Genomic DNA, 24,075 nt, shown 5'->3' with positions numbered 1-24,075 from the left:
AAGCAGATTTCCACAAGGTCGAGAAACCCGTTTGTAATAGACACGCGACCGGGTTCCCGTTCCTGTTCTAGCGTCTAAACGGGAATATGCCGCCTTCGCCACCTGCTACTCAGATGCTCAACTACAGCAGCTATCTTCCGTTCTGCCTCGTACCGGCATAGTATGATTAAGGGGGCTTTGATCAAGGAAAAAGGTATAAAGCCTCGGATCATGTTCGTTTCTCTAAACGAGACTCAATTGTAAAACCTGGCTTTCGTTTACGATGGTTAAAGGACCTCGTTTAGATACCAATAACCCGAACTGTGGATCCAGATCTAAGCGAAGCCCAGTAAAGTGTTAAAATAGGAATACGAGGTAAAGCTCAGGTCACTATAGTCTAAACTGTGCTTATTTACCAAGGGACATTACCTTAAGGGGATGTAAATACTTCCCCTCTCCCCTACCGCGACAGCAAGTAAAGTAAAATCGTCGCATTTTGGGAAATTGACATAGTTATTTATCCAGATGGTCGTTTACCCCGCGCTTTAAACGTATTCAGGCAGGAAGCTACATGGACTAAGATGTATAAAAGGGTATAATCAGCACGAATTGATAGCCAACAGAAGATATAATGAGCAACAAGCGTCTGTATCTCTGTCCTCCACTCAGAAAACCAAGACCAAGATCCTCCGTTACACAATGTATGCCCCAACTTTGTGGATAAGCCTTGCAGGCCTTGCTCTCGTCTCCCCCACTTCTGCGACACTGCTAAGTCAGAAGCCAGCATCTTGTAAGTACCTGCGCATATGGAGTCCTTGTTCTCTCCTGTTCTCAGTCGAGTAAAGAGGCTAATCAATGGGGAAAGCATGGAAAAATGCTTCTGACCAAGCCCGAGCCTTTATAGCACAGCTCAATACGACTGAGAAGATTGGCATCGCTACCGGCGGCTATCGCAGAGACGGACCGGCATGTGTTGGCACAATTGGGAAAGTCGAAAGGCTCGGATTCCAGGGTATATGCTTTTCCGATGGCCCTTCTGGATATGCTAGGTCAGACGGTGTGAGCGTCTTCTCCTCTGGCCTTACTGCAGCTGCAACTTGGGATAAACGGCTTATCTATGAACGTGCCGTTGCCATTGGAGAAGAGTTTAGGGCCAAAGGTGCACACGTATTTCTTGGGTAAGTCATTGCAACTTTCACCCTGTCGAGGTAATACATGTGCTAATTCAATGGCAGGCCATCCTGTGGTCCTATGGGCCGTAGTGTTCTTGGCGGGCGAAACTGGGAGGGTTTCGGCCCTGACCCTTATCTCTCTGGCGTCGCTATGCATGCGTCCGTGTCTGGTATACAATCTGTTGGTGTACAAGCGTGCTCAAAGCATTTCATTGGAAACGAACAGGAAACACAGCGCACACAGACCACTGAGGAGGATGGAACCGTCATCAATGCTTTGAGCTCCAACATTGACGAACGTACATTACATGAGATGTACCTTTGGCCTTTTGCTGACGCTGTTAAAGCTGGTACTGTCAGCGTGATGTGCTCCTACAACAGAGTGAATCAGACCTATTCCTGCGCGAACCATCACTTGCTTTCGATACTGAAGGATGAACTCGCCTTTCCGGGCTACGTCGTTTCCGACTGGTATGCGACACATGGCACAGCCTCCTTCGCCAACGCAGGACTCGACCTCGAGATGCCAGGACCTATCAGTGCCGACTATGGTGCCTCGTATTTTGGCAATTACCTTCTAGATGCAGTTAACGATGATAATGTGACAACAAGTCGCCTCAATGATATGGTCGAGAGAGTCCTGACGCCATACTTCTTTCTACATCAACATGAGGATTTCCCTGCCCTGGATCCTGCTTCCGCCACTGCCCTAAGCGTCAATCAGTTTGGTTACAACAACCCTCAGTTCGCGATCAAGCCCGTACCTGCACGCGATGTTCGAGGTGATCACGCCAAGGTTATTCGGGAATTGGGTGCCGCTGCCACTGTGCTACTCAAGAATACCAACGGAACACTGCCCCTGGAGAACGAAAAGGATATTGGGGTCTTTGGAAATGGGGCGCCATACCCAACCATCGGGTCCGTCTATTTTGACTATGAGAACGCGTCTATATCCTACGAAGTGGGCACTCTCGACCAGGGAGGCGGTTCTGGCATTGTCCGCCACACCGAGCTTATCGCGCCGTTGGACGCAATTCGAGAACGTGCGCGAAAACAGGGTGGCCGGGTCCAGGCCCTTCTGGAACACAAGGACATCATCGATGGCAAGTTCAGGTCTATCTACCCGATACCTGATGTCTGTCTGGTCTTCCTAAAGGCATTTGCGGCAGAGGGCCGGGATAGAGAGTCGCTGGACCTTGATTGGAATGCCACCAAGGTGGTCGAGAGCGTTGCGTCCTTGTGCTCTAATACTGTTGTTATTGTCAACGGTCCGGGTATAGTCTTAATGCCCTGGGCCGACAACGAGAATGTAACGGCTATTCTGTCAGCTCAGTACCCCGGAGAAGAAATCGGTAACTCCATCGTGGATGTTCTCTGGGGTGAGGCGGAGCCCGCTGGCCGTTTACCATACACTATCCCCAGGAACACGAGCGATTACGGTGGGCCAATCTTCAACCTAACTGAGCCATCCACCAATCCTGATGAGTGGTCAGTTGATTACACAGAAGGTCAATTTATAGATTACCGACATTTTGACGCCATGGACATTGTACCTCAGTACGAGTTCGGTTTTGGCCTCTCGTACACCACCTATGAGATGTCAACAGAACTCACCGTTGATGTAGCTGCCGGCATTGGAGCTCATGTAGATGAGTCCAAAGGCAAGGCGCCGGGAGGATGGAATGATCTTTGGGGACAAGCAGGTGCGGTAACCGTCGAGGTGCGCAACACTGGTGACAGGGACGGACATGCAGTGCCTCAGTTATACGTGTCATTCCCCCAAGACACAACCCCAGCCGGTACCCCAATGCGAGTTCTGAGGGGCTTTGATAAGGTGCATCTCAAGGCTGGACAGGCTAAGAGGGTTGTTCTTCCTCTCCAGAGAAGGGACCTTAGTTTCTGGGACGAGGCTACACGCCAATGGGTCATCCCCGAAGGTACCTTTACCTTTTCTGGTGGATTCAGTTCTCGTGATCTCCGAGCCAAAAATAAGATATCTGTATTGGGGTGAAATTGTATCAGGAGCCAAATTACAATGAGGCGGTAGCATCGTGGGAACCCGAAGAAAGTGCTTACTGTAGTAGTGACTGGTCAAGTTCGGGACTCGGGTGGCTGATCAGATTCTCTATGACTTAGAAATTGACTCTTTTCCGACCTTTTCCATACTCACCCCCGGCTCGATGCAACAAGCGCGATCTAAGTTGTGTGGGTTATTGTAAGTTCTCAGCAACAGGTCTTAATTGAAAATAACACATCTAGCTCAATATTTAGACAAGCGCGGCAACCAGCGAAACCCTTAATCTTCAAGCTACTCTAGAGTTAGGGCCGCATCGTGTTATTTATCTTTAGCTCCATGTTACATGATTTTCTTGTGAACTCCTATCTACGTTGTGTCATTCGTAGAGTAAGGTGATGCATTGCAGGTCCTAGGGGTCTCGGCGAGGGTCGGATACGTGACGGGTCAATGTTGCGTATGGGATAACGCCGTCTCATGCTATGAGACAGAACCTCGAAGGAGGATACACTACAACATCTAACTCAAGATATCGATTCAATTATCTGTTTAGCATACCTTCCTCCTATTCTAATTATTGCCCACGTAGGTCTCGTCACCTTCAGCGACTTTCTGTGATATAGGCAAATATGTCCATCGACTAAAGTAGGCAGGTGTGACACCTTTCCCACCATTGCTCGTAGCATACACTCCAAGTAAAGTGCCTACAAGAGTTAGCTTAATCTGAGATTTTATGTATTGGCTAGTAGTGATCTAACCTGTGAAAGGACCGCTTCCACCACTGACAATATTTCCACTGGCTTGACCGAGCTCCATTTTCGTAGCTGCACCCTTAGTGCATGAGGCGGAGAAAGCAAAGGTCTTATCATCAGGGGTTGAGACGGTAAGGCGGATGACGCTGCCCTCCCAGTCTGATGGGATGGGAAGCACCTTTGCTTTCGGCGTATCTATGCCTGGTTTCCCAGATGCCTCGATTCGGAAGCGGAGGTGTGGGGTGAGCTTGCCATGAGAAGAAACAAGATTGACGACGCCTAAACTCAAATGCTGTAGTTGAGTCAGGAAGACAGTGACACCAGCTTCTTCCTCTTGAACCTCAGGCGAGAAGAGCAAGTCGACACTAAATTGGAAGAGGGTGCTTGTCTGCTTCCGAGCAACAAAAGCAAGTCCATCGTTATCCGGGTCAAAGGTGCTATCACCTGTAAGATTGGCACGAGACGGCGTGATACAAAGGGTTTGTTTATGCCCTTGAGGAGAAGTCTAGAACAGGGATGGAGTACGCCACTGAGGCCTCCAGGTGACGAAGCTAGACGGGATTCCGCTAGAGAAGTCGATGTGCTCTGCGTCGGTGTAGAATGGTCCAGAGCCCGGTAGCCTCTTAGACTTGGGCGGAAGGGGGCCTTTCATACGACCTCGGACAGGCTGCATCTCCGGCCACTTGCCCTTTCCCCAATAGACCGGAAAAAGCACTGTTTCCCTACCCATCGGATAGATTTCGAACTGAGGTCCCGACCGCGTTGCCAGCGCCATTCCCCACCAGTTTTGGGACTTATCTTGGAACAAGTCTGCATGCCCAACTGTCTGGAAATACTCTTTGGTACCCCTGTTTGTTAGGACTGGATTCTTAACATAGCTGTTGTACGGGCCAGTAACCGTTGTTGAGCGAGATATGGTAACAGAGTGGTTTAGCTCTGTCCCGCCCTCTGAAATCATCAGATAGTAGAAACCGTCCTTTTTGTAGATGTGAGGTCCCTCCGCATTTCGGCCACCAGTACCATTCCAAATATTGATTGGTTGACCAACAGTGCCATCAGTCAGGTTGACCGGGGCTTGCTGTATACCAATAGTGGCATATGACATATATGCTTGGCCGTCGTCATCCCAGAATATGTCGGGATCAAGCCCAGAGGTCTGCATGATGACTGGATCGCTCCAAGAAGTAGATTCATATGGATTTGAGGTGGTATATACTACAATCTTGACCTCAGGGTACTGACCCGTACCCAGATGAAAGTAAGTGGTTGTCAGATAGAGACGCCCGTCGCGATATCTCAGAGTTGGAGCATATGGGCCATCTTGTTGTCCTATGCTACGACTTTCCATCTTGGGCATTTGCGACTGTCTAACCAAGGCATTGCCGATATGTCTCCAGTTGATGAGGTCCTTAGAGGCATAGACTGGAAGCCCTGGATAGGCCATGAAGGATGACGTGGAACAGAAGAAAGTCGAGTCCCACTCGGCGACGAAGACGCAGCTTGGGTCAGAGTTCCATCCAGACAGAGTTGGGTTTGTGTAGGTCGAAAGGCCATAGGAAATGGTCTGCCCACTCACCAAGGCGAGCCATGACACGAGAAGTGACACCAAGAGAGTCATGGTAAGGTACTGTGGATAAGAGATAAAAAGGCTGTAATGGGCTAGTGAAAAGATAACAGGCAGACGTCGCGAAGAGAACGTCAAATATACCTTGTTGATGATCATCAGGATCTGTCTAGTCTGCCTAGCCACTGTCCCAGGCATTGGTAAAAGGAATAACATCCCAGTATTTTAGTGCTCCCTCTTACGGGTAAAGTGTGGTTACTCGCGGTCAGCGAGTCGGGTTTTGAGCGAGCGCGGAAAGCAATCGTACTCGTACCCAAGAGCCATTGCTTCTTCACCGAAGAAGTTAGCGGACCAGAGAACGCGTCTCCCCTGTGGCCGAAATGCCGCCGCATAGTAACCGGGAAAGTCGGAAGAAATCAAGAGAGTTTGCCTGGCGGCTAATTTTACATTCTGTCGTGCCTAACCTCATTCCCCCCACCTTGTAGCTGATCTCCTAGTTTGTCTTGCCCAGATATTGAGGGTGTTTACACAAAGTCTAGGCCATGCATCAATGATACATTGACAAACGGTACCTGATATGAAGGTCCTTTTCCATTTCTCTCCGATTTGACTCCTGTAATAGTAGTGGTAAAACTAAGACGGGGAACAAGATAAAAAAAAGACGCTTCTCCGTAGGAGTCGTGATTTTACTACGGCGTCGCACATTATGATTTGAATATCAATGTAGATATAACAGTTTTCAATTGAAATCCTATCATTATTTATTCAATTTAAATTCCCGGCACCATATTCTTGAGATATTTCGCAAGCTATATGTGCTGGGACGTGGATGCAAAGTACTGAGATTGGAAGATCAAACTGGGAAACGGCTGACAATAGCCATATGTCCTGTATTAGAGTAGTTGGAGGACTGCCTCACCAGCGTAAGAGGCTTGGACTGACCGGCGGGGTCGTCAAAAACGAGCCCGTCGACAAGACCGTTGAGGGGATCGCACTTGGCCATTTATACGTTCAAACTCGCAGGATCGCGGGAACTGGCCACGCTGCTGTATTACGGTAACATGGGTCCCCAAAGTGTAGACCAAAGCTCTGAGGTAGATGGATGGCGGGCGCGCTGGCGAAAGTGCCCTTCTAGTCATCGAGGTAGACCCTTCCTGCGACCTATTGAACAGCCACTCTAGTAGGCGTAATCATGCTGTTCTCTGTAGAAGTCCTTTGTCAGGGCATTGAAAAGGACGGCTTAGTCGTAGAACGATACCGCGCCAAAGTTCTGAAGGTTGCAGAGGTCGACATTGCCCTCTGAAATCATGGCCCAGTCATCGGGCTCTAGGGTTACGGCTCCTGGCTTTGTCCTAAGGCCGGCGTCAGTGCTGGACATGACATTAAAGGTACAGCGCTTTAATCTGAAGTGAAGCGATGAAAGAACGACGATGAGCCTGCAGTTGGGAATGATAGGTCTTGTGGTCGTAGGTGGTCTCCATACTGAGGTCTTCCCTTGGCTGTCGCAGGTATCCAGTGTTGACTTGGCACAAGTTCGTATTCTTAACGTGAAGTCGAATCGGCCATTCGTGGGTTCGCAATCTCGTTTTCGAGCTATCTACGACATAGCCCCAACTTCAAGGTGCGCCTCAGTATCGAGACAATGGAGAAATGTATTAAGATTACAATGTGGAGACTACAGGGGAAGGAGCTCTGGAATATGTGGCGACGTCAGGTAGTGAGCAAATACGAGGCTGGCGCCAATCAATCTAGCCTCTGAAACGTGCGTCCCGTTTCTGAATTAGACTCGGGGTAAGCCGAATGTCCAAACGTTATCGACGGCGTACAAGGGACTATGCCAAACGCGACTCCTGATCTATGTTTAACAAAATGAATCAGACCCATGTTTGCGCGAAATTCTTTAGATACTTCTTTCGTGGCCAACCTACTTTCACTAGGCTGGGTAGTGTCAGAGACTTAGACTTGTGCTAAGTCTGCACTCAGCTCGAACCAGATGGCTTCCTACGCTGAGTCTGGTGAACCCTCACCTATACTGTTACCTCAATCTTTTAATGGTTCTGACCTCGGGACTGATAAGAGGAAGTTGATTGTCATATACATCCATGGGTTTTGCGGGACTGAAGAGTCATTCAGTCAGTTCCCTTCTCACGTCCATAGCTTTCTCAAACAAGCCCTCAGAGATACCTACGTCGTCTTTTCAAAGATCTACCCTCAGTACGAAACACGTAATTCCATGGATATTGCGGTAGAAAATTTCAGCCGCTGGCTTCAGCCACACGAGAACTCCCAAACAGATGTCATTCTGGTAGGACACTCCCTGGGTGGCTTTTTGGCTGCTCGAGCTGCTCAGCTAGTAAGTTCCTCCTCTAATTGAAATTCAAGTCTTTACTAATTTTAACTGTAGAAAGAATCTCTCAGTTTGGATCACCAGCAACGCCATTCTATAATCGGCACAATATCGTTGGACTGTCCCTTCTTGGGCCTGAACCCCGGCATTATCGTTCCTGGCATCATCTCTCTGTTCCGCCCTAAACATACAGAAATCGAAACAAAGGCTCAATTGCTTGAGTCGGACTCCTCATCGTCTCGACTTCTACCAACTATTCCATCCGCATCTTTAGTAGATGCGGGCTTCAATCCCCCCTTCTTCAACGACAACCAAGTATGGCCGAATAGACTACCATCTGAGCCCGAACTTATGCAGTCAGTTTGGAACAGCGGCCTCCAGTGTTGGTCACATGAAACTATTGCCTCCTTTGCTTCCCACTGGGCATATGGACGCTGTCTAAGGCGACCCTGGACACTGAGGCTTAGGTATCACGAGCTACGAGCTCTTGAGGGCTACAATGAGTCTTTCCCAGCATACGAAAAGCAAATTGCGCAATCAGGAGATCTTGGAAGGCGACAAAGAATCCGGTTTCTGAATTTCTTCACATCCTGCACACCACGACAGTATTGTTGGCGGTCAAAAGTCTCTTCATGGGGTAATGGAGCCACAGACAAAGAACGATTCTTTGAGCAAGCTGGAAAAGACCACAGGTTAGGTGACCTCTTCCGAGATTCTGATATTTGGAGCACCGAGGTGGAGAGCCTAGGGCACTACGAGCAATCCGCCACTGATCTTCTGTGTCTGCAAGAACGAAAGACCAACGAGGCATACAGACCTCTCGGCCATCGCTTGAGACCATATCAGCCTACCAATCTTTTGCATTGCTTCAGCGCGCTCTTGTCAAACCTAGTGGAGTTCTTTGGATGTCTGTTATCACTATTTCAAGGTGCTCCAGAAAGTCACACGTATTCCGAAGAAGAACGACTGACTGACGAAGGTCAAGTGGACAGGCAAGTTGCGGTAAAACCGGATGAGGGGCGCACATTCTGCATCCTTCCGCCGGAGGCTGATCCTATGTGGGTGCGCATTTCCATGGAGGGCACAGATGAAGTTGGAGCACATTGTAGCATTTTCGCTGACAACGGATCGCACTATGAGAAGTTGGTGCTTCACATGGGCAAGGAGATCGTTCAATGGGTTTGTGATGTCAGCTGATGCCTACCGAAATCGCTTCAAATGGCGTTTGGAAAACCTTTAGATTGGTCAGATAATTTGCATGGCGTTCTGCTAAACAAAAGAATTGTGCATTGAAGGATAGAGATTATCGATTAGTATAAGTTACTTTGTATACAGTTTTACATATATATTCACACATATGGTAATTGGCTAAAAGAAAATCAGCATGTATCCCAAATGATCAGAGACCTCGATGCATTGGCCTTGTAGCAATTTAATCCACACAATAGACACGGTCGTTGGTTCCAGTTACGGAGCAAAGATATAACCCGAGTCTTTACACGCTTATGCCCTGCCGCGTATCCATCCAGAGTCTGAAATCTGACTCGTCTGGCTGTAAGGGCTCATATTTGTGTTCTCAAGATCCACATCCTAGGCTCCCCTAAATCTGCCTGATGCATAAGCCTTGCGTAAATTAAAAAAACGTCCGTCTATATAGTTCTCACGTTCCAAATCGACACAAAGGCAATATTTGCAATACTTCGCATGATATAATAGTTCATTTCAGTTCTTACATCTTTCCAGCAGTCAACTCCCCTCTTCATTAATACCTACCATGGCATCCGATTCGGCCTCCGATACCGACACTGATGGGTTCAAGCTGTATCTTTACAAGCCCTCCCTGCCAGCGGCAATTTTATTTACCGTTCTTTTCGGTCTCGTTACCGCTCGCCACTTCCAGCTTGTTTTCAAAATGAAGACGTGGTCGTTTATTCCCTTCTGTATAGGATGCGTTTGTACGACTATCTTGGTTGACCCCTGAAATGATGAGACTTAATAACACCGTGGAATAGTGGAAACAGTTGGATATGGTGCCCGCGCATATTCGGCAACGCAAACTCCCGACTGGGACCTTATGCCTTATATCTTGCAGAGCGTGTTTATCCTCCTCGGACCTGCATTTTATGCAGCTTCGATTTACATGGCATTGGGCCGGCTCATACGTTTCCTTGAAGGACAGCATCACTCAGTGATCAGGGTGGGCCTGCTTACCAAGATATTCTTGATGGGAGACATTTTCTCGTTTTTCGGACAAGGTGGAGGTGCGATATCTAAAGCCCCAGGGCATTTTGGAACTATCCTAACTAACATCACCAGGTGGCGGGCTCCTCGCTGGCGCCAGCGACAAAGGAAGCCAGGATCTCGGCAACACAATCATTATCGTTGGTCTCGCGATTCAGGTCATATTCTTCGGGGGATTCATGGTTGTCACAGCAATCTTCCACATGCGCATGCTACGTCGCCCGACCAGCAGGTCCCTGAGCACTGGTGCTCCTTGGCAGGCATTCATGGCCGTACTCTACTTTACCAGTGCGCTCATCATGGTGCGATCCGTTTTTCGGATGATAGAATATGCTCAAGGTCACACAGGCTCATTGATTTCTAAGGAGATCTACGTCTATACTCTTGATGCTCTGCTTATGATCATCGTCGCAGTCATCTTTACAGTGCGCCACCCAAGTGCGATCTTTACATACCAGACGCTATCGGATCCCCTTGGCCAAGACCCAGGAAGTTTCGACAATGTACCCATGGTTGGTCAAAGACCATATGTGGCGAAGCCATAAGTCTCATCAGAGGTAATCTTTTCTGTCTCAGGTTCGCAGCATTCGCTAGGTTAAGATGCAACCTTAAGGACGGAGACCTGAGCGTTCAGTTAGGCTGAGTCATTCGGGGTGCATTTGAGATTGCTTAGTGGGGATAAGCCGAGCCACGAAAAGCTAGCTTAGCGTTCATTAGCCAATCCCGAGTCGTTTTACCTAGAACTCCCAAAACTCGTATACTTGCCGTACCCTCGGATTCCTTCGGATCTTCAAGCCACTATATGTGATACGCGTCTGACCTTATACGCGGCTGTGATGGTCAAGCTCTTAGCTGAGCCACGCATTGACCATTTATGAAACCCTCAGGTCATCTTTTGGCTTGAGGTTTCATGCCGTCATTGACATGTCGCCACTTTCCATCGTACAGTGACGATTGGTGACCGCACTCACTCCATCATGTAATTAAAAGATAAAATTAGAGCTTGTTCACATAAAGAGTAGCCAGACCTACAGATCTGGAGCTCCCCGTGAGATGTCCGCCTTTCCGAATTGTAATTTCTGATTCCGGCATCCTTCAGGCACAATACTACCAGGCCAAGCCACCATGTCACAATATACAGATTACTACCAGTACGAAGGCAACCTTGCGGACGCAACTTTACAACAACAACCGACAGTTCAAGGTTCTTATCCCAAAATTCACCAATGGAGATACGTCACAGACCTTACAGCAAGCTAACTAATTGTGCTGCAAGATGATGGCCGGCTTGAGCTACAGCTCGACTCCCGAACGATCAATGCACTCACCCGCACTTCAAACCAAAACTTGGTCGTGTTCCACAGCTCAGTTACAGATGGTCCAAGGCTCTGGCTCCGCAGCCCCGACCTGCTGATTCCGAACCGTTCACAACCAAACTCAATATTGTCATCCAAGTCGTTGGCAGCCGCGGCGACGTCCAACCTTTCGTCGCATTGGGCACTGAGTTAAAACGACACGGCCACAGGGTGAGACTAGCCACTCACAATACATTTGAGTCTTTTGTGCATGACTCTGGGTTAGAGTTCTATCCTATTGGTGGCGATCCTACAGAGTTGATGGCGTACATGGTTCGCAACCCTGGCCTTATCCCTAGCGTACAAAGTCTCAAAGCTGGTGATATAGGGAAGAAGAGGATAATGGTTGAAGAGATGCTGCGGGGCTGTTGGCTTTCTTGTGTCAATCCGGATCCCATCACTTTTGCCCCTTTTGTGGCAGATGCCATTATTGCAAACCCCCCCAGTTTCGCCCATATTCACTGTGCCCAGGCTCTAGGAATTCCCTTGCATATGATGTTTACCATGCCTTGGACAAGCACAGAGGCTTTTCCGCATCCGTTGGTCAATGTCAAGTTTGGACGAGTAGATGCTGCGGAACAGATAAAGGTTAACTACCTGTCCTATGGAGTAGTTGAAGTATTAACCTGGCAAGGGTGCGTATCTCCAAGCCTAAAACCCTTCATCTAGGCTTCTCGGTCTATTTTTAGCTGGGATCCTAAACTAATCTATCCTTTGCCAGGCTCGGAGATATTATCAACAAATGGCGAGCGACGTTGGATCTGGAGGATATAGCTTTCTCTCAGGGGCCAAGGCTAACAGAGAAGCTTGATATTCCATTCACATACTGCTGGTCGCCAGCTTTGGTGCCTAAACCTCGAGACTGGAGCGAGAATGTAGGTCAGTACAAGCGACCATACCCTTAACCATTAGCTAAACCGGCAATAGATGTGTGCGGTTTCTTCTTCCGCGACCCTCCCGATTATACACCGCCTCCAGCTCTCGCCGAGTTTCTGCGCGACGGCCCTACACCTATATACATCGGGTTTGGTAGCATCGTGATCGATGACCCGAATGCGTTATCTCATATGCTACTGGAGGCGATCCGCATTACCGGAACGAGAGCATTGATCTCTCGGGGCTGGAGTAAGCTGGACGGACCGCAGAGCGACAATGTGATGTTCCTTGGAGATTGCCCGCATGAATGGCTGTTTCAACGAGTGAGTGCTGTGATGCACCATGGTGGTGCTGGTACTACTGCATGTGGTCTGCTCTACGGGAAACCAACCACGATTGTCCCCTTTTTTGGAGAGTATGTTTCCTTGATTTCTCTACGACACCTCGCTGAACCTATATGAGTGTACCAGACTAACCATTCCAACAGTCAACCTTTCTGGGGCAAGATGGTAGCAAGCGCTGGGGCTGGGCCAGAACCTATCCCGCAAAAAGCTATAACTGTTGGGAGACTTGTCGAAGCGATAGAATTTTGCTCGGCACCCCAAGCTGCGGAAGCCGCTGCGTCCATCGCGAGCAAAATGCAGTCTGAAAATGGCGTCAAACAGGCCGTCGCATCCTTTCACAAACACCTCCGTCCCTACGTTGTCGAATGTGATATCATCAAAGGACGCCCGGCCGTTTGGGAGTATTCGAGGAGACGGAACACCATAAAACTGTCGAAGCTCGCTGCGGACATTCTCATGACTCATCTCAAAATCGATGGCAATAAGCTAAAACAGATTGAAACACGGAAGATCATCATCGAGACCCGTCGCTGGGACCCTCTGACTGGCGTGCTCGCCGCCGTGCTGAGCGCCACCACAGACGTCACCAGGGCAGCAGTACGCGCCTTCAAGCAGCCAGTCAGAACACTGTCTCGTCGAGATCAGCACGACCAAAGAGATGAGTTGAACTCTATAGAGCTTGGACCAACCAATTTCTACATTTGACCGAAGGAAAGTCGGAGTTGTGTGGCTGTGACCAAATCAGCGGCATTAGCATTTGTGTTGGGGCTAGGAACACTGGTCAAAGCTGTCGCAACCGCCATCGTTGAGATCCCGTTTGCCTTCACCGAGGGTCTGTGGCAATTTCCTCGGCTGTGGGGTCACCAAGTCAGGGACTTCGGAGTAATTCGAGATTGGAAGGCCGGCCTCGCAACCTGGCTTCAGGTGCTCGGGTTTGCTTTTTATGACGGGCTTACCGGCCTGTTCGTTCAGCCGTATCGAGGCGCGAAAGAAGACGGTCCCCTTGGTGTGTTTAAAGGCATTGCTAAAGCGATCGCAAACTTGCACTTGATGCTGCTCGCAGGTACGTGTGTCACTTCTTTTCAGCCTGTTTGAGAGCAACGTGGGGTTTCTAACGATTTCTTCGGGACAGCGGCGGTCGGCACGGGCGCATACCCGCTACGAGGTATTCACCAGAGCATCCTTTACTTGATCTCTTGTAAGACACGGCGAAGCATCCAGCTGGCCCGGCGATTAGAAGGCAGATACCTCGCGGGAAAAGCTGGGACAGACAGGGTGCTTGAGCACGAAGTCCTGGATTCCTTTGACAAACTGATGCGGAGAGAAGTCCCAAGGCACTTCATGTTTTATTAATTCTCATTTTGAGACAATGTATTTTATCTCGTCGTTTCACCTACAGTATCAATAGTACTCCCTACCCTTGACAACCAACATTTCTGCTGTGGCTATTGTGAACGGGCTGCAGTTTGAACCCCTCATTCATTAAATTCCTGAAGCTAGAGAGGGTAGTGGGTCGTCTCGCATTCATCTCGCATTTATGTCGTATATCAATACGAAGCGCTAACACCATGTAAATTGGCCACGCCTCGTTTGACTCGTATTCTGAACCCCACCTGCACCGTGTTTCAAAGGCTAGTCTAGTCAGTTTGACCTACGGCGGCTTTTTAACTCATAACTAATGTCTTCCTTCAAATGTGCCTCTAGAGGTTCGCATTTGACCTCGTATCTTGACCCTCCCAGATCCGAGCTGCTGCTTCCATACGCATGGCATCCGAGGGCCCAGGCCAAAACGAGAGTCGTCGCACTCACAGAAAGTCCAAAGCAGGTTGCGTCACCTGTAAGAGGAGGCATGTCAAGTGCGACGAGGGTCGACCCAGATGTGCCAAGTGTGCCTTGGGAAACCGAAGCTGCTCGTATGCCTCGACGCCTCAGCAAGCCGGACTTGGCCCCAACGCCGCCGTCGCCGCCGTCGCAAGCACGAGCGCGAGTAACAACAGCCCGGCACTGACTTCATCATCTACCGATCTGCTTACGGCGGCAGCGGCAGTTGGTACGGAGCCAACCGTTCGCTATGACGCCGTCCACATGACTCTTCTCCACCATGCCATCCTCAATATGGGACAATATCTGGGAGTCAGCGGTGACATGAGCCCGGTGCTAGACACTGCTCTCGAAAGCGCGCACACCGCTCCCTACTGCCTCGATCAATTGCTTGCTGTGAGTGCTTTATACCAATCTACCACGGCGCAGGCACGCAAGCATCTCTACATTAGGTACGCCACAGAACTGCAGACGCGTGCCTTGGGTCAGTTTCTCGAAGCCCGTGGGAATATCAGCGAGTCAAACTTCGTGCCCGCCTTCCTCTTCACCTCCCTTGTCGGAGTCCACGTCCTACACAATACATTCAGAGATCATCAAGATAATCTCGGTGAGTTCGTTAGCGCGTTCGTCGACTACGCGCGTGTCCACCGTGGAATTCGTGCCGTGACGGCAGATTATTGGGACCAAATTCTTGCCTCAAATTTGGCTTCCCTTCTGGGCATCGTGGAGCTTGGCAACAGAATTGACCACCTGGGAGCCGGGACCGAGACTAAAACTCTGCGTGAACATTTAGAATCACTGCCGGATGCCTCGAGGATGGCGGTTACTGCATCCATTGATGCTTTGAAGCGGATGCAATGGGTACTTGATCTTGCAAACCACAATGCTCAAAGTTTCAGCAACAGAATCCAGGCCACCCTCGCCTGGCCGATCATTATTTCAGATGATTACATCGATGCCTTATATCTACGCAATCCTGAGGCCATGGCTGTCCTGGCTTTTTACCTTGCTTTCGTGTACCAAATTCGATCGTTTTGGATCTTCGAATCTTGTAAGGCTTCTCTTATCGAAGCACTAGCAAGTTATCTTGGACCGTTTTGGAAAGGAAGCATGAGTTGGCCGTTGTCAAATATTCCTGGATCTTGATGCATTCATTTCACACAAGGCTCTCATGTCGCATCGCTGGTGGCTGGAGAGTTAAAGCGGTGCTTTGTAAATTATGCTAGCATCACGTGTAGAATGGTGTTTGGGCAATAATCGCATTATTAACTTTTCAACTTCGTACTAACGCTGATGGCTTCCCGCTCCAATTTCCCTTAAAGTCAAACCCTAGTGTGCGCATGCATAGCTTCTATAACGCGATGAATGTACAGAATTTAACGAAGATCGTCAAATCGAATCCATCAGAAATCTATGAGGTCTATCTAGTCAATAATATACAAACATATGGGAGTGGCAATGCAGCTTCTCGTTGCCTTTAAGTTTCAGCACAAAGCATCCCGCTGTTTAAATCGTACTGCCACTTGTCACTACCAACCCCTGAAAGGACGTAGAGGCTATCGGTCGGGTCGTATTCCTGCTTGATCTCAACAAGGCGATCATAACTTGCGCCGTAGAAGTCCTCCTTGAAGTTCCCGTTGAAGGGGTTTGCTTCGTTGATGTAGGAGCCAGAACCGGGCGCCCACTTACGCCACACAGCTTCCTTGTGCTCTTCAATCCACTCGGCCGCCACCCTGAGCTCGCCCTGAATGTTGGGGTTGGTTACGTTGAGTTTGACACCGGTACTTAAGAGGTGGAGGTAGGCCTGTCGCCATGCTGGGTTCAGACCACCGCGCATGTCGTGTGATACATCTCTGGGACCCGGTCCGCCTTGGAGACCAATAATCATGTTTGAGGGTTCTCCTTCAACCTGAGAGTTCATGATGGTGTAAAGATGTGTCTGAACGTCCGCCAAAGACAGATCCGTGAGCTGTGAATGGCCGAGTAGACGACTGGAGACTAAACTGATATCGCTGCATGCGCTGGGGTTCGGGTTTAGCACATCGAAAAAGGTCAAGTAATCAGATTCCACCTTTGGCTCCGCCATTGTAACTTTGAGGCCTTCAACATCAGCGTAAGTCATCATTCTGCGGCTGGTTGGCTCAAGCAAAGATTTCAGCGCCAGGGTCGTGGTGTTGTAGCCAAATAGTGTGATTCTGAGTCCGACGCCCCTTTGAACGGATGATTGGCTGTCTCGGGTTGAGATTGTTGATGTCGAAGCGAACCCGTTTCCGGTGATTCCAAGATCCATCAAGCCTGGAAGACTTCTGACCAAAGCCGCCATAGCTTTCCAAGAGGCCGTGGCTGCCTCAACTGTCGCATTCTCTGCAAGGTCTATAGAGATTGATGACCAGACCACGTTCTTGGGATAAGGGTGAGTTCGTAAAACATACTCAACGACAACCCCGTACAGGCCAGGGCCGCCACCGCGAATGGCCCAGAGAAGATCTTGGTTCAGAGCAGGATTCGCGACCAGGATACGACCGTCTGTAGTCACGACTGTGGCTTGAAGAACCTGATCGGCGGCGAGGCCATGGTGACTGGATAGAGGACCATGCCCACCGCCTCCGATGAATCCGCCTAAACCAACCGTAGGATCTTGACCGCTGACGACTGTTCTTCCCACTGAGTAAGCCCCCTGGAGCACATCCCCCCAGTTGTTGCCACTTCCGACCACAGCGACGTGCTCGGTTATGCTTTTGGAGGGATGAGGCCAGTCAGACTGGAAGCTCATGTCGCGAAGCCGATGTGTCCAGATGGACAAAGAATAAGCGCCACTAGATCTTTGTGGATGTCAGCCCGCCGTGTTCCTCTTCATATTAACACGCTCGACATACCTTCCATTGAGATCGTGTCCTGTGCCCTTTATCACGATGCGGATGTTGCGTGAGCTGGCCCATTTCATAGCGGTGGATATCTGAGCTGCAGATGTAGCCTCAAGAACGTATTGAGGCAGACCGCCAATCTTACAGCTTTGTCCGGATCGATAGCCATGGTCGTTGGGAGGGACACACGAGTTGTTTGCCCAATAAGAATACCCAATTGACTCGGGTTGTAGCGCATGAAACTCGGATAAAAACCAGCTTTCAGTCACGTTCTTGCAGCTGAAGGCAGATGCGAAATTGCTGTCTTTGTAGCAAGACGAGGCGACAGGCGTCGATCTGATTAAGCCGCCTCCGACGGTGTGGTTGAGGGCGTCCCATTCCCCGGCAGAGGGCCAATGTGTACTGGATGGGTGGTTTTTGCAGAACAACTCGGCGGCACTCGTGGTGCAGAAGGCCAACGCGGATGCGAAGAGAGTAACGTCGACTCTCATGGTGTTACAAGGTTTTTAGATTAGAGACTCGACCCGATACTGCTTACTTCTTTTTAAACTTCGACTCACTAAAACCTCATGCCCTTTTACATCAGCAGTATCTCCCAAGCTTGTTGCCGATTACGCGTCTCTCAAGTTAGCCGTGAGCATGGGCTCCAGAAACCCACATGGTTGCTCTCCGTACCTCGAAAGGCTTTGCATGATAGATCAATTTGTCAAGATTAAACGTGGATCCTGGTTTCCTGGTTTCCTGGTTTGTAGCCCTCGTATGAAAGACGGCTCGGATTCGTCAATGCTTGGCGCTGTTTAATGTTTCTTAGCCTGGTACAATCTCGAACACATCGTATTCAGTCGGGAATACGTACGCCTGGCCAAGCCAAAACCCGAGTCCACTTGGCTAAACCAAATTCGGCTTATAGAGAGCATTGCCATGCTAATTATTGCCTGGATTCCTTGTTACATTCTCTTCTCTGCACTACCTTTAAGTCTTTAACTTTTCGTAGGGGGCATCCGTGTATTCGCGGACTGGTTCATACCAACTCTATCTGCTGCTCTTTGTGCTCCTCGACAAATGCCAAAACAGCAACGAAGCAAACTCTCAGGTCGTCGAGCCCACCGAAAGTCAAGAAACGGCTGCAGGGAATGCAAAAACCGACATATCAAATGCGACGAAACACAGCCGGAATGCCGGAACTGCGTCATAAGCGACCTGATTTGTCCATACCTTACGGCGACGCCTTCGACCCCAAACGCAACCGACGCCGCATCTACTCCTACCAACGTCGTTGAAAGCAATCTTCTGGCGGCTCCTAGAGAGACAGATGATGTTACACCACATTCTGGGCCGAATTTTACGGTAACCCACATGGTATTCCTTCACTATGCTATGATGAACATGTCAGACTTCATGGCTCTTCAGTCAAAAGCTCAGCCTGTTATCGACGCTGCCCTGGAGAATTCATTCAAGGCCCCTTATCTCCTGGATCAAGTCCTCGCGCTTTCGGCGCTTCATCTGTCAACTCAGGATGTGGTACAAGCATCGTCGTTCCGTCGGCAAGCCACTGAGCTACAGACACGAGCGCTAGGCCTATTCAACAAAGCCAAAGATCAGATATCCGAAGACACTTACGTGCCGACTTTTCTTTTTGCCTCACTGCTTGGACTTCATGTCCTTCACGAGACACTCTGTCAGCGTCATGATACTCTCGCTGAGTTTGTTGAAGATTTTGTTAGTTACCTTCATCTTCATAGGGGGGTACGGGCCATCGCCGCGAAGTACTGGCACAACATCCTGCACTCCAACTTGCAACCACTCATGCATACGAAAGTCGTATCTGAGAAAACAGAGGAGGAGGCTTCAGGGGAAGACACAAGACATCTGAGGGAATTCCTCAAGTCATCCTCAACGTCGTCTACCTCTACTGAAGCTTGTCTCTCGGCACTTGACCGGATTCAATGGGTACTGGACATAACGAAACAAGAGCCATCCAGATCTGATGTTGGCCCTCACGCGGTCATGGCCTGGCCCTTGGTTATTCCTGACGAGTACATCGAGGCCCTATATGAGCATAGACCGGAAGCTCTTGTCGTTCTAGCATTCTATGGGGCTATATTACACCGTCATCGAGAATTTTGGATATTTGGTCATTCTGGCTCATTCTTGATCTACCTAGTGGCCAGGACAGTTGGCTCGTTTTGGCAGTATGCTTTAGCTTGGCCATTACAGTCTCTTGGAGATGTTTGAGTATATAGATATAATATAAGTCTTCTAGTAATACCTTACCTCATACTTCAGGGACAGAAGGCTTAACTTTGGGTTCGGAGCCATTGCCAACTTCGTGCTGAGCTATTCCGTATGGATTCATGTCTCTACGTTGGATACTCTTACAGCACTGCCAACACTCACACCATCAGATACTTGCGTCGCTCTGTACACTTGCTTTCACCAGAGTCTTCTGGGCTTGGGACCTAACATAGCCGCCGATGCACCGCGAGTGTCGCCTTTCGATGGCCCAATCTGTACAACTCATCCAATCCCCATTTATGACGGGGCCATCAAAAAGGCGCAATGAGCCCAAAAGCATAACGTATGCTGTTTGTACCACCAATCTGCAAGCATAGATTCGATCAAGTTCAAAGTCACTCAGCACCACCATGATGACTACTTTGAATGTGTCGGAGGTTGAAGACGAGCCATGGGAATATCCTCTGAGCCCATTTGTTCACCTTCGGAGTCGAATGCATTCCCTGAAAGAATATTTTATTACACATTTACCGACAGTATCTGAGGAAATCCGGTAGCTAATTGAGATTTGGGAATGGAGTGCTACCGTCGGCACAAGCCAAATGATAATAACTTAGCAGCCATCAGCCAACGGTTTCACAGCTCATGAGACCTGGGCTGAGAGCTTATAGTCACCACACAGAACTAAGTAAAGTAGAATCCCCACAAACAATCATATCACTCGGTCCAATATCCGTAGCCTCGTCTCCACCGAATGATCCCTAAGCTTAGTCTGCGATAGCTGTCATATTCACGTCTCCGGTCTTGATGAACGCCTTCTCCTTGGGCAAAGAATCCAAGAACTTGTCAGAAACCTTGAGGTGGTCCTTCACAATCTGCTTGGGTGTCAAGGCCAGCCATTGTGCCACAGAAACATCTGAGAACTTGGGCGCCTGAAGAACCTCGAGGAAAACCAAGTCCTCCGTTCCAGTATTCTCGACGTAGTGAGAGTTTGCAGCAGGGATGTATCCAACGCCACCAGCAGTGAAGTCGAAGGTGCGAGCTGACGAGGCTGCTTTGAATACGGTGATTCTACCACTGCCCTGGAGGAAATAGCTCCACTCGTCGGAGGTAGTATGCCAGTGGATCTCGCGGAGGGCGCCAGGCTGTACGACAACTAGAGCAGCTGAGAATCCTTTGGCGATTGGGAAGGTTGTAGGGTCGATGATTTTAACAGAGCCTCCGGGTACGGTATGGGGCTTCTGCTGAGACCAATGGTACGTGTATGAACCATTACCCGTCAGCGCTCCAGCTGAACCTGTCACGTTCTGTTTCTCGATATCTTTCGGCGCTGGTGTTCCGTTGAAAATCTGAGAAGTTATATGTTAGTATATAGATAGACGCTGAGGCAATGCACTCACGTAAAGCTCGTCCTTCGGGATGTTATCAAAAGCAGTTGTCTCGGTCTCAAAGTTCTTTGCCAGAACTGAGACGGGGTTTCGCAAGAACAACTCGGATACAAGGAATGTCTCATCTTCAGAGAAGGTGCCCTGATCAAATACCAGCAGGAACTCAACGCCTTTATCAAAAGCTTGGAGACTGTGAGGTATGCCAGCAGGGAAGAACCAAACATCCCCTTCGCAGAGATCATCGACAAAGCTTTTGCCCTCATCGTTGACAGCAGCAACACGCAGACAGCCTTTTGTTACCAAGGCCCACTCATTGGCCGTGTGCCAATGCAGCTCGCGGTACGCATTCGGCGCGAGACGCATGTCTACTCCTGCCATATCAGTTGCAGCGGGAAGGACATCCTGGTTCTGCTGTCTAGCCCATCCGGCGCCGGCTTCACTACCGAGTCGGTTGTGAGAAAGACCAAGCGGCCACATGGCATTGGGGACATCTCCGGCATCTGTGCCAGGAGGGGCAAAAAGATCCGGGTTGAGCTTCTCATAGTCGTAAGTTCGAGGACCGGGATCTGTAGCGCCTAGCTCGCCTCGGATTGGCTGAGGCACATCCACGCCGTCAAAGTCCAGATATAGCCCGAGCTTGGGATCAGCTGCCTGGCCATTGACAAGTTTTGGGTCTTTGACGATGGCAGAATCCTGGTCAGGATCTGGGAGGGGAGCGTTGCCACCGAGTAAGCTAGAGTCACCGTATAGAGAACCGCTGGTTGAGGCAACTGTTGGTGTCGGGGGCTTAACTCCACCTACAGATCCCTTGTTCTCCCCATAATCGCCCATTCTGATATTTCTTAGCTTTTGGTTTGGCATCAAGATGAAGTGTGCACTCACTGAGGGGCAGGGAGTGCTGAGCCTGGAGCAACAGAGAGTGAAGCCGCCAAGGCTTTGAAGAAGGTGTTACGGTGTACCATGTTGACGATGTTCACGAGGAATAGGCCTAGCTGTATGTCTTGATAGTTCAAATTGAAAGATGCGAGCTGTGCTGCGAGAGATAGAGGACAGAGGCAGGCTGCTGCTTCTTATGGAGTTTGAGCCCTCAACCTATTCTATGGTCCCACGAGAATGAGGTATTATAAGTTGATAGTATTACCTGTAATGGACGATCAATATCCTCTCATGGTTGATCAATTGGGCTCCCTGTGATGTAGGGTCAAACCCGAGATCACCGAGATCCCGAAGTCATCATGGAAGCATTCGGTCCCGACGGAGCATTCGGACAGGTAGTATGTGTAACACAAGACAAAAGTTCCGTCAGCACTACCCAATTGCCAGAGTCGATGATGGACATAAGAACTGACATGCATGAGGGTCGATACTCGATATACCCGAATCGCGAAATTGTGGATGATATCCATGCTTCTTAGTAATGATTTAGACATCCGCGAACCAGTAGAATTCGCCGGTTCATACCCTCAGAGTCGCACGGAACGGCACGAAAGGCCCGGGATTATCTTGGCATCAAAAGCCGACGGATGTTCGGCACTTGCATTACTCAACCTTCGAGGCTTACAACCTAATTATAACATATGCACAACTCTTGCATTGTGTTGCGTCTCATGAGAAGTACCATTGATAGTCCCACACGCTATCTAAAAGTTAAACATACCATCCAAAGTATTAATGCCGGACTATTCTTCCTATATCTTCAAAAGTTTTTTAGAGTTGTATAAAAAGTGCCCGTTAAGATAGAAGGCATATATTTTTAGAAGCGGGTCTTTGAGGTTGCATCTCGTTGAAACGTTGCTCAGATGCAAGGGACTGACTGGAAAGTCCGGCACTTGCTATCCGCGATCCTTGATTCAAAGAAAATTCCAATTGAAGGAGAAACTTGATTTCTGTCTCCTTCGGCACCGAAAAGGCCAGTAAAGGCGAAATGCGACGATCTACTACGCAGTCTGTCTAATCGTATCTTGTCCCCAGCTTCAAACTCGCGGCTTAGCATACCTTGGAGATTCTCATTGGTACAAACGGAACGCACGGATGAAATAGCCTATCGTGAAGTCAAAGCGTCGAAGCCGCAGGTAGATCGGTGCCTTGCTGGAGATAGCGTCATTTCTTTCGAACGGGAGCCTAAAAGTAAGCTGATTTCTTGCAGACAGAAGATATAGCCTGGCCACGTATTGATCAATCGAGGTGCATTGCGAAGGGAGGAGACGAAAAATAACACAGAGGGCAAAAGTCATTAAATAACGTTTCAAGCAGAGTTGACTCCAGTCATGAGCACTAGTACAGTTCAAGAAAGGATACATTTCACCCTTGAGGCTGTATTCCAGCCAAAGTCTTTGGTTTGGTTTTCTGATGTTAAATTCACTCGATCAGGCGCGGATGGCCAGTGCTGGTGCTGACCGTCGAGGAAGACAAGATGGGGAACTGTTGAGAAGATTGAAGCACTGAAATCCGACTGGGAAGGTCTTAGAAACATGAATGATGGAAACTGCCTTGACGTGAATAAAAGCTTTGTTCGAAGTGTAACTATAAGACCAAATTTGTTTCTCAACATATCAGCTTGGTCGCAAGCTCAAGTAAGCAATTTGAACATATTAATGCAAGAGAAGCAAACTGGACCTTTTATTGAACTGTTTAGGGAAGTTGGGAGGAGTGTACAAAGAAATAACAACACGGATATGCTGGCTAGCCTCAATACGCATAGATTGCAACATGTTCAAAGAGTGCATCTTAGTTGTAAAGACTCTAAATATGGCCGGGAAGCTCTGGTTCGATGGGCCAAGGTACAAATGTCAGAGGCAAAAAGAGGTAGATTCTGTCGGATTTCCAGCCGGCGAGTGACGGAAGCCAGCGAGACAGAAGCAAAGCCTGATGTATACTTAATGAAAGCAATTTACAGACAACAAATGTATTTTTAGATTAGTTGAAGATACTACTCCATGCGAAAGCAAATGTTGGAATTCTATACTAAACGTGCCCTTGGTTGAGAGACTTTGGCATGGCAATGATCATCATCGGACTATTATGCGCGATTTCTGATCATTATGGACGGAACCCGCCATCCTCATATAGTCTTTGGCTCACACAATGTATCTGTGAGATCACACTAGTCGTGAAGACAGTTGT

General features: G+C 49.1%; 9 protein-coding genes across 9 annotated transcripts; 5 read left to right on the top strand and 4 right to left on the bottom strand.

Annotated features, from left to right (window-relative positions):
• Nucleotides 1-678: 678 nt before the first annotated feature.
• Nucleotides 679-3,162, top strand: FOXG_09849 (uncharacterized protein; the record flags this gene model as incomplete). Its single annotated transcript, XM_018389076.1, has 3 exons — nt 679-769; nt 845-1,157; nt 1,215-3,162. The coding sequence occupies 3 exons, from the start codon at nt 679-681 to the stop codon at nt 3,160-3,162; spliced, it is 2,352 nt and encodes a 783-aa protein (XP_018247271.1).
• A 573-nt stretch (nt 3,163-3,735) lies between these two features.
• On the bottom strand, nt 3,736-5,535 carry FOXG_09848 (xylan 1,4-beta-xylosidase; the record flags this gene model as incomplete). Its single annotated transcript, XM_018389075.1, has 3 exons — nt 3,736-3,869; nt 3,924-4,361; nt 4,443-5,535. The coding sequence occupies 3 exons, from the start codon at nt 5,533-5,535 to the stop codon at nt 3,736-3,738; spliced, it is 1,665 nt and encodes a 554-aa protein (XP_018247270.1).
• A 799-nt stretch (nt 5,536-6,334) lies between these two features.
• FOXG_20166 (uncharacterized protein) lies at nt 6,335-6,484 on the bottom strand (the record flags this gene model as incomplete). The annotated part of the gene is made up of 1 exon (XM_018400433.1): nt 6,335-6,484. The coding sequence occupies one exon, from the start codon at nt 6,482-6,484 to the stop codon at nt 6,335-6,337; it is 150 nt and encodes a 49-aa protein (XP_018247269.1).
• Nucleotides 6,485-7,474: 990 nt separating this feature from the next.
• FOXG_09847 (uncharacterized protein) lies at nt 7,475-9,025 on the top strand (the record flags this gene model as incomplete). Its single annotated transcript, XM_018389074.1, has 2 exons — nt 7,475-7,834; nt 7,886-9,025. The coding sequence occupies 2 exons, from the start codon at nt 7,475-7,477 to the stop codon at nt 9,023-9,025; spliced, it is 1,500 nt and encodes a 499-aa protein (XP_018247268.1).
• Nucleotides 9,026-9,602: 577 nt separating this feature from the next.
• On the top strand, nt 9,603-10,614 carry FOXG_09846 (uncharacterized protein; the record flags this gene model as incomplete). Its single annotated transcript, XM_018389073.1, has 3 exons — nt 9,603-9,783; nt 9,841-10,089; nt 10,145-10,614. The coding sequence occupies 3 exons, from the start codon at nt 9,603-9,605 to the stop codon at nt 10,612-10,614; spliced, it is 900 nt and encodes a 299-aa protein (XP_018247267.1).
• A 580-nt stretch (nt 10,615-11,194) lies between these two features.
• Nucleotides 11,195-15,067, top strand: FOXG_09845 (uncharacterized protein; the record flags this gene model as incomplete). Its single annotated transcript, XM_018389072.1, has 9 exons — nt 11,195-11,266; nt 11,434-12,059; nt 12,286-12,299; nt 12,352-12,623; nt 12,771-13,241; nt 13,356-13,707; nt 13,777-13,970; nt 14,385-14,861; nt 14,918-15,067. 9 exons carry the CDS (start codon nt 11,195-11,197, stop codon nt 15,065-15,067), a joined length of 2,628 nt encoding a protein of 875 aa, XP_018247266.1.
• Nucleotides 15,068-15,942: 875 nt separating this feature from the next.
• Nucleotides 15,943-17,820, bottom strand: FOXG_09844 (uncharacterized protein; the record flags this gene model as incomplete). The annotated part of the gene is made up of 2 exons (XM_018389071.1): nt 15,943-17,287; nt 17,342-17,820. The coding sequence occupies 2 exons, from the start codon at nt 17,818-17,820 to the stop codon at nt 15,943-15,945; spliced, it is 1,824 nt and encodes a 607-aa protein (XP_018247265.1).
• A 571-nt stretch (nt 17,821-18,391) lies between these two features.
• Nucleotides 18,392-19,600, top strand: FOXG_20165 (uncharacterized protein; the record flags this gene model as incomplete). Its single annotated transcript, XM_018400432.1, has 1 exon — nt 18,392-19,600. The coding sequence occupies one exon, from the start codon at nt 18,392-18,394 to the stop codon at nt 19,562-19,564; it is 1,173 nt and encodes a 390-aa protein (XP_018247264.1). The 3' UTR covers nt 19,565-19,600.
• A 463-nt stretch (nt 19,601-20,063) lies between these two features.
• On the bottom strand, nt 20,064-22,152 carry FOXG_09843 (oxalate decarboxylase). The gene is made up of 3 exons (XM_018389070.1): nt 21,835-22,152; nt 20,965-21,784; nt 20,064-20,913 (listed from the first exon to the last, which is right to left on the bottom strand). Exons 1-3 carry the CDS (start codon nt 21,912-21,914, stop codon nt 20,332-20,334), a joined length of 1,482 nt encoding a protein of 493 aa, XP_018247263.1. The 5' UTR covers nt 21,915-22,152; the 3' UTR covers nt 20,064-20,331.
• Between the last annotated feature and the right edge of the window lie 1,923 nt (nt 22,153-24,075).

This window comes from Fusarium oxysporum, chromosome 11, assembly GCF_000149955.1.
Source record: "Fusarium oxysporum f. sp. lycopersici 4287 chromosome 11, whole genome shotgun sequence".
Taxonomy (NCBI): domain Eukaryota; kingdom Fungi; phylum Ascomycota; class Sordariomycetes; order Hypocreales; family Nectriaceae; genus Fusarium; species Fusarium oxysporum.
The sequence above is the reverse complement of the archived record's forward strand: the minus strand, read 5'-3'. Positions and strand labels throughout refer to the sequence as shown.

Excerpts from the sequence above, each read along its gene's own strand:
- FOXG_09843 (XM_018389070.1), bottom strand. The coding sequence starts at position 21,914 with ATGGTACACCGTAACACCTTCTTCAAAGCCTTGGCGGCTTCACTCTCT. Across the intron at positions 21,785-21,834 it reads TCAGCACTCCCTGCCCCTCA|AATGGGCGATTATGGGGAGA; the intron begins GTGAGTGCACAC and ends AAGAAATATCAG. Across the intron at positions 20,914-20,964 it reads TCCCGAAGGACGAGCTTTAC|ATTTTCAACGGAACACCAGC; the intron begins GTGAGTGCATTG and ends ATAACTTCTCAG.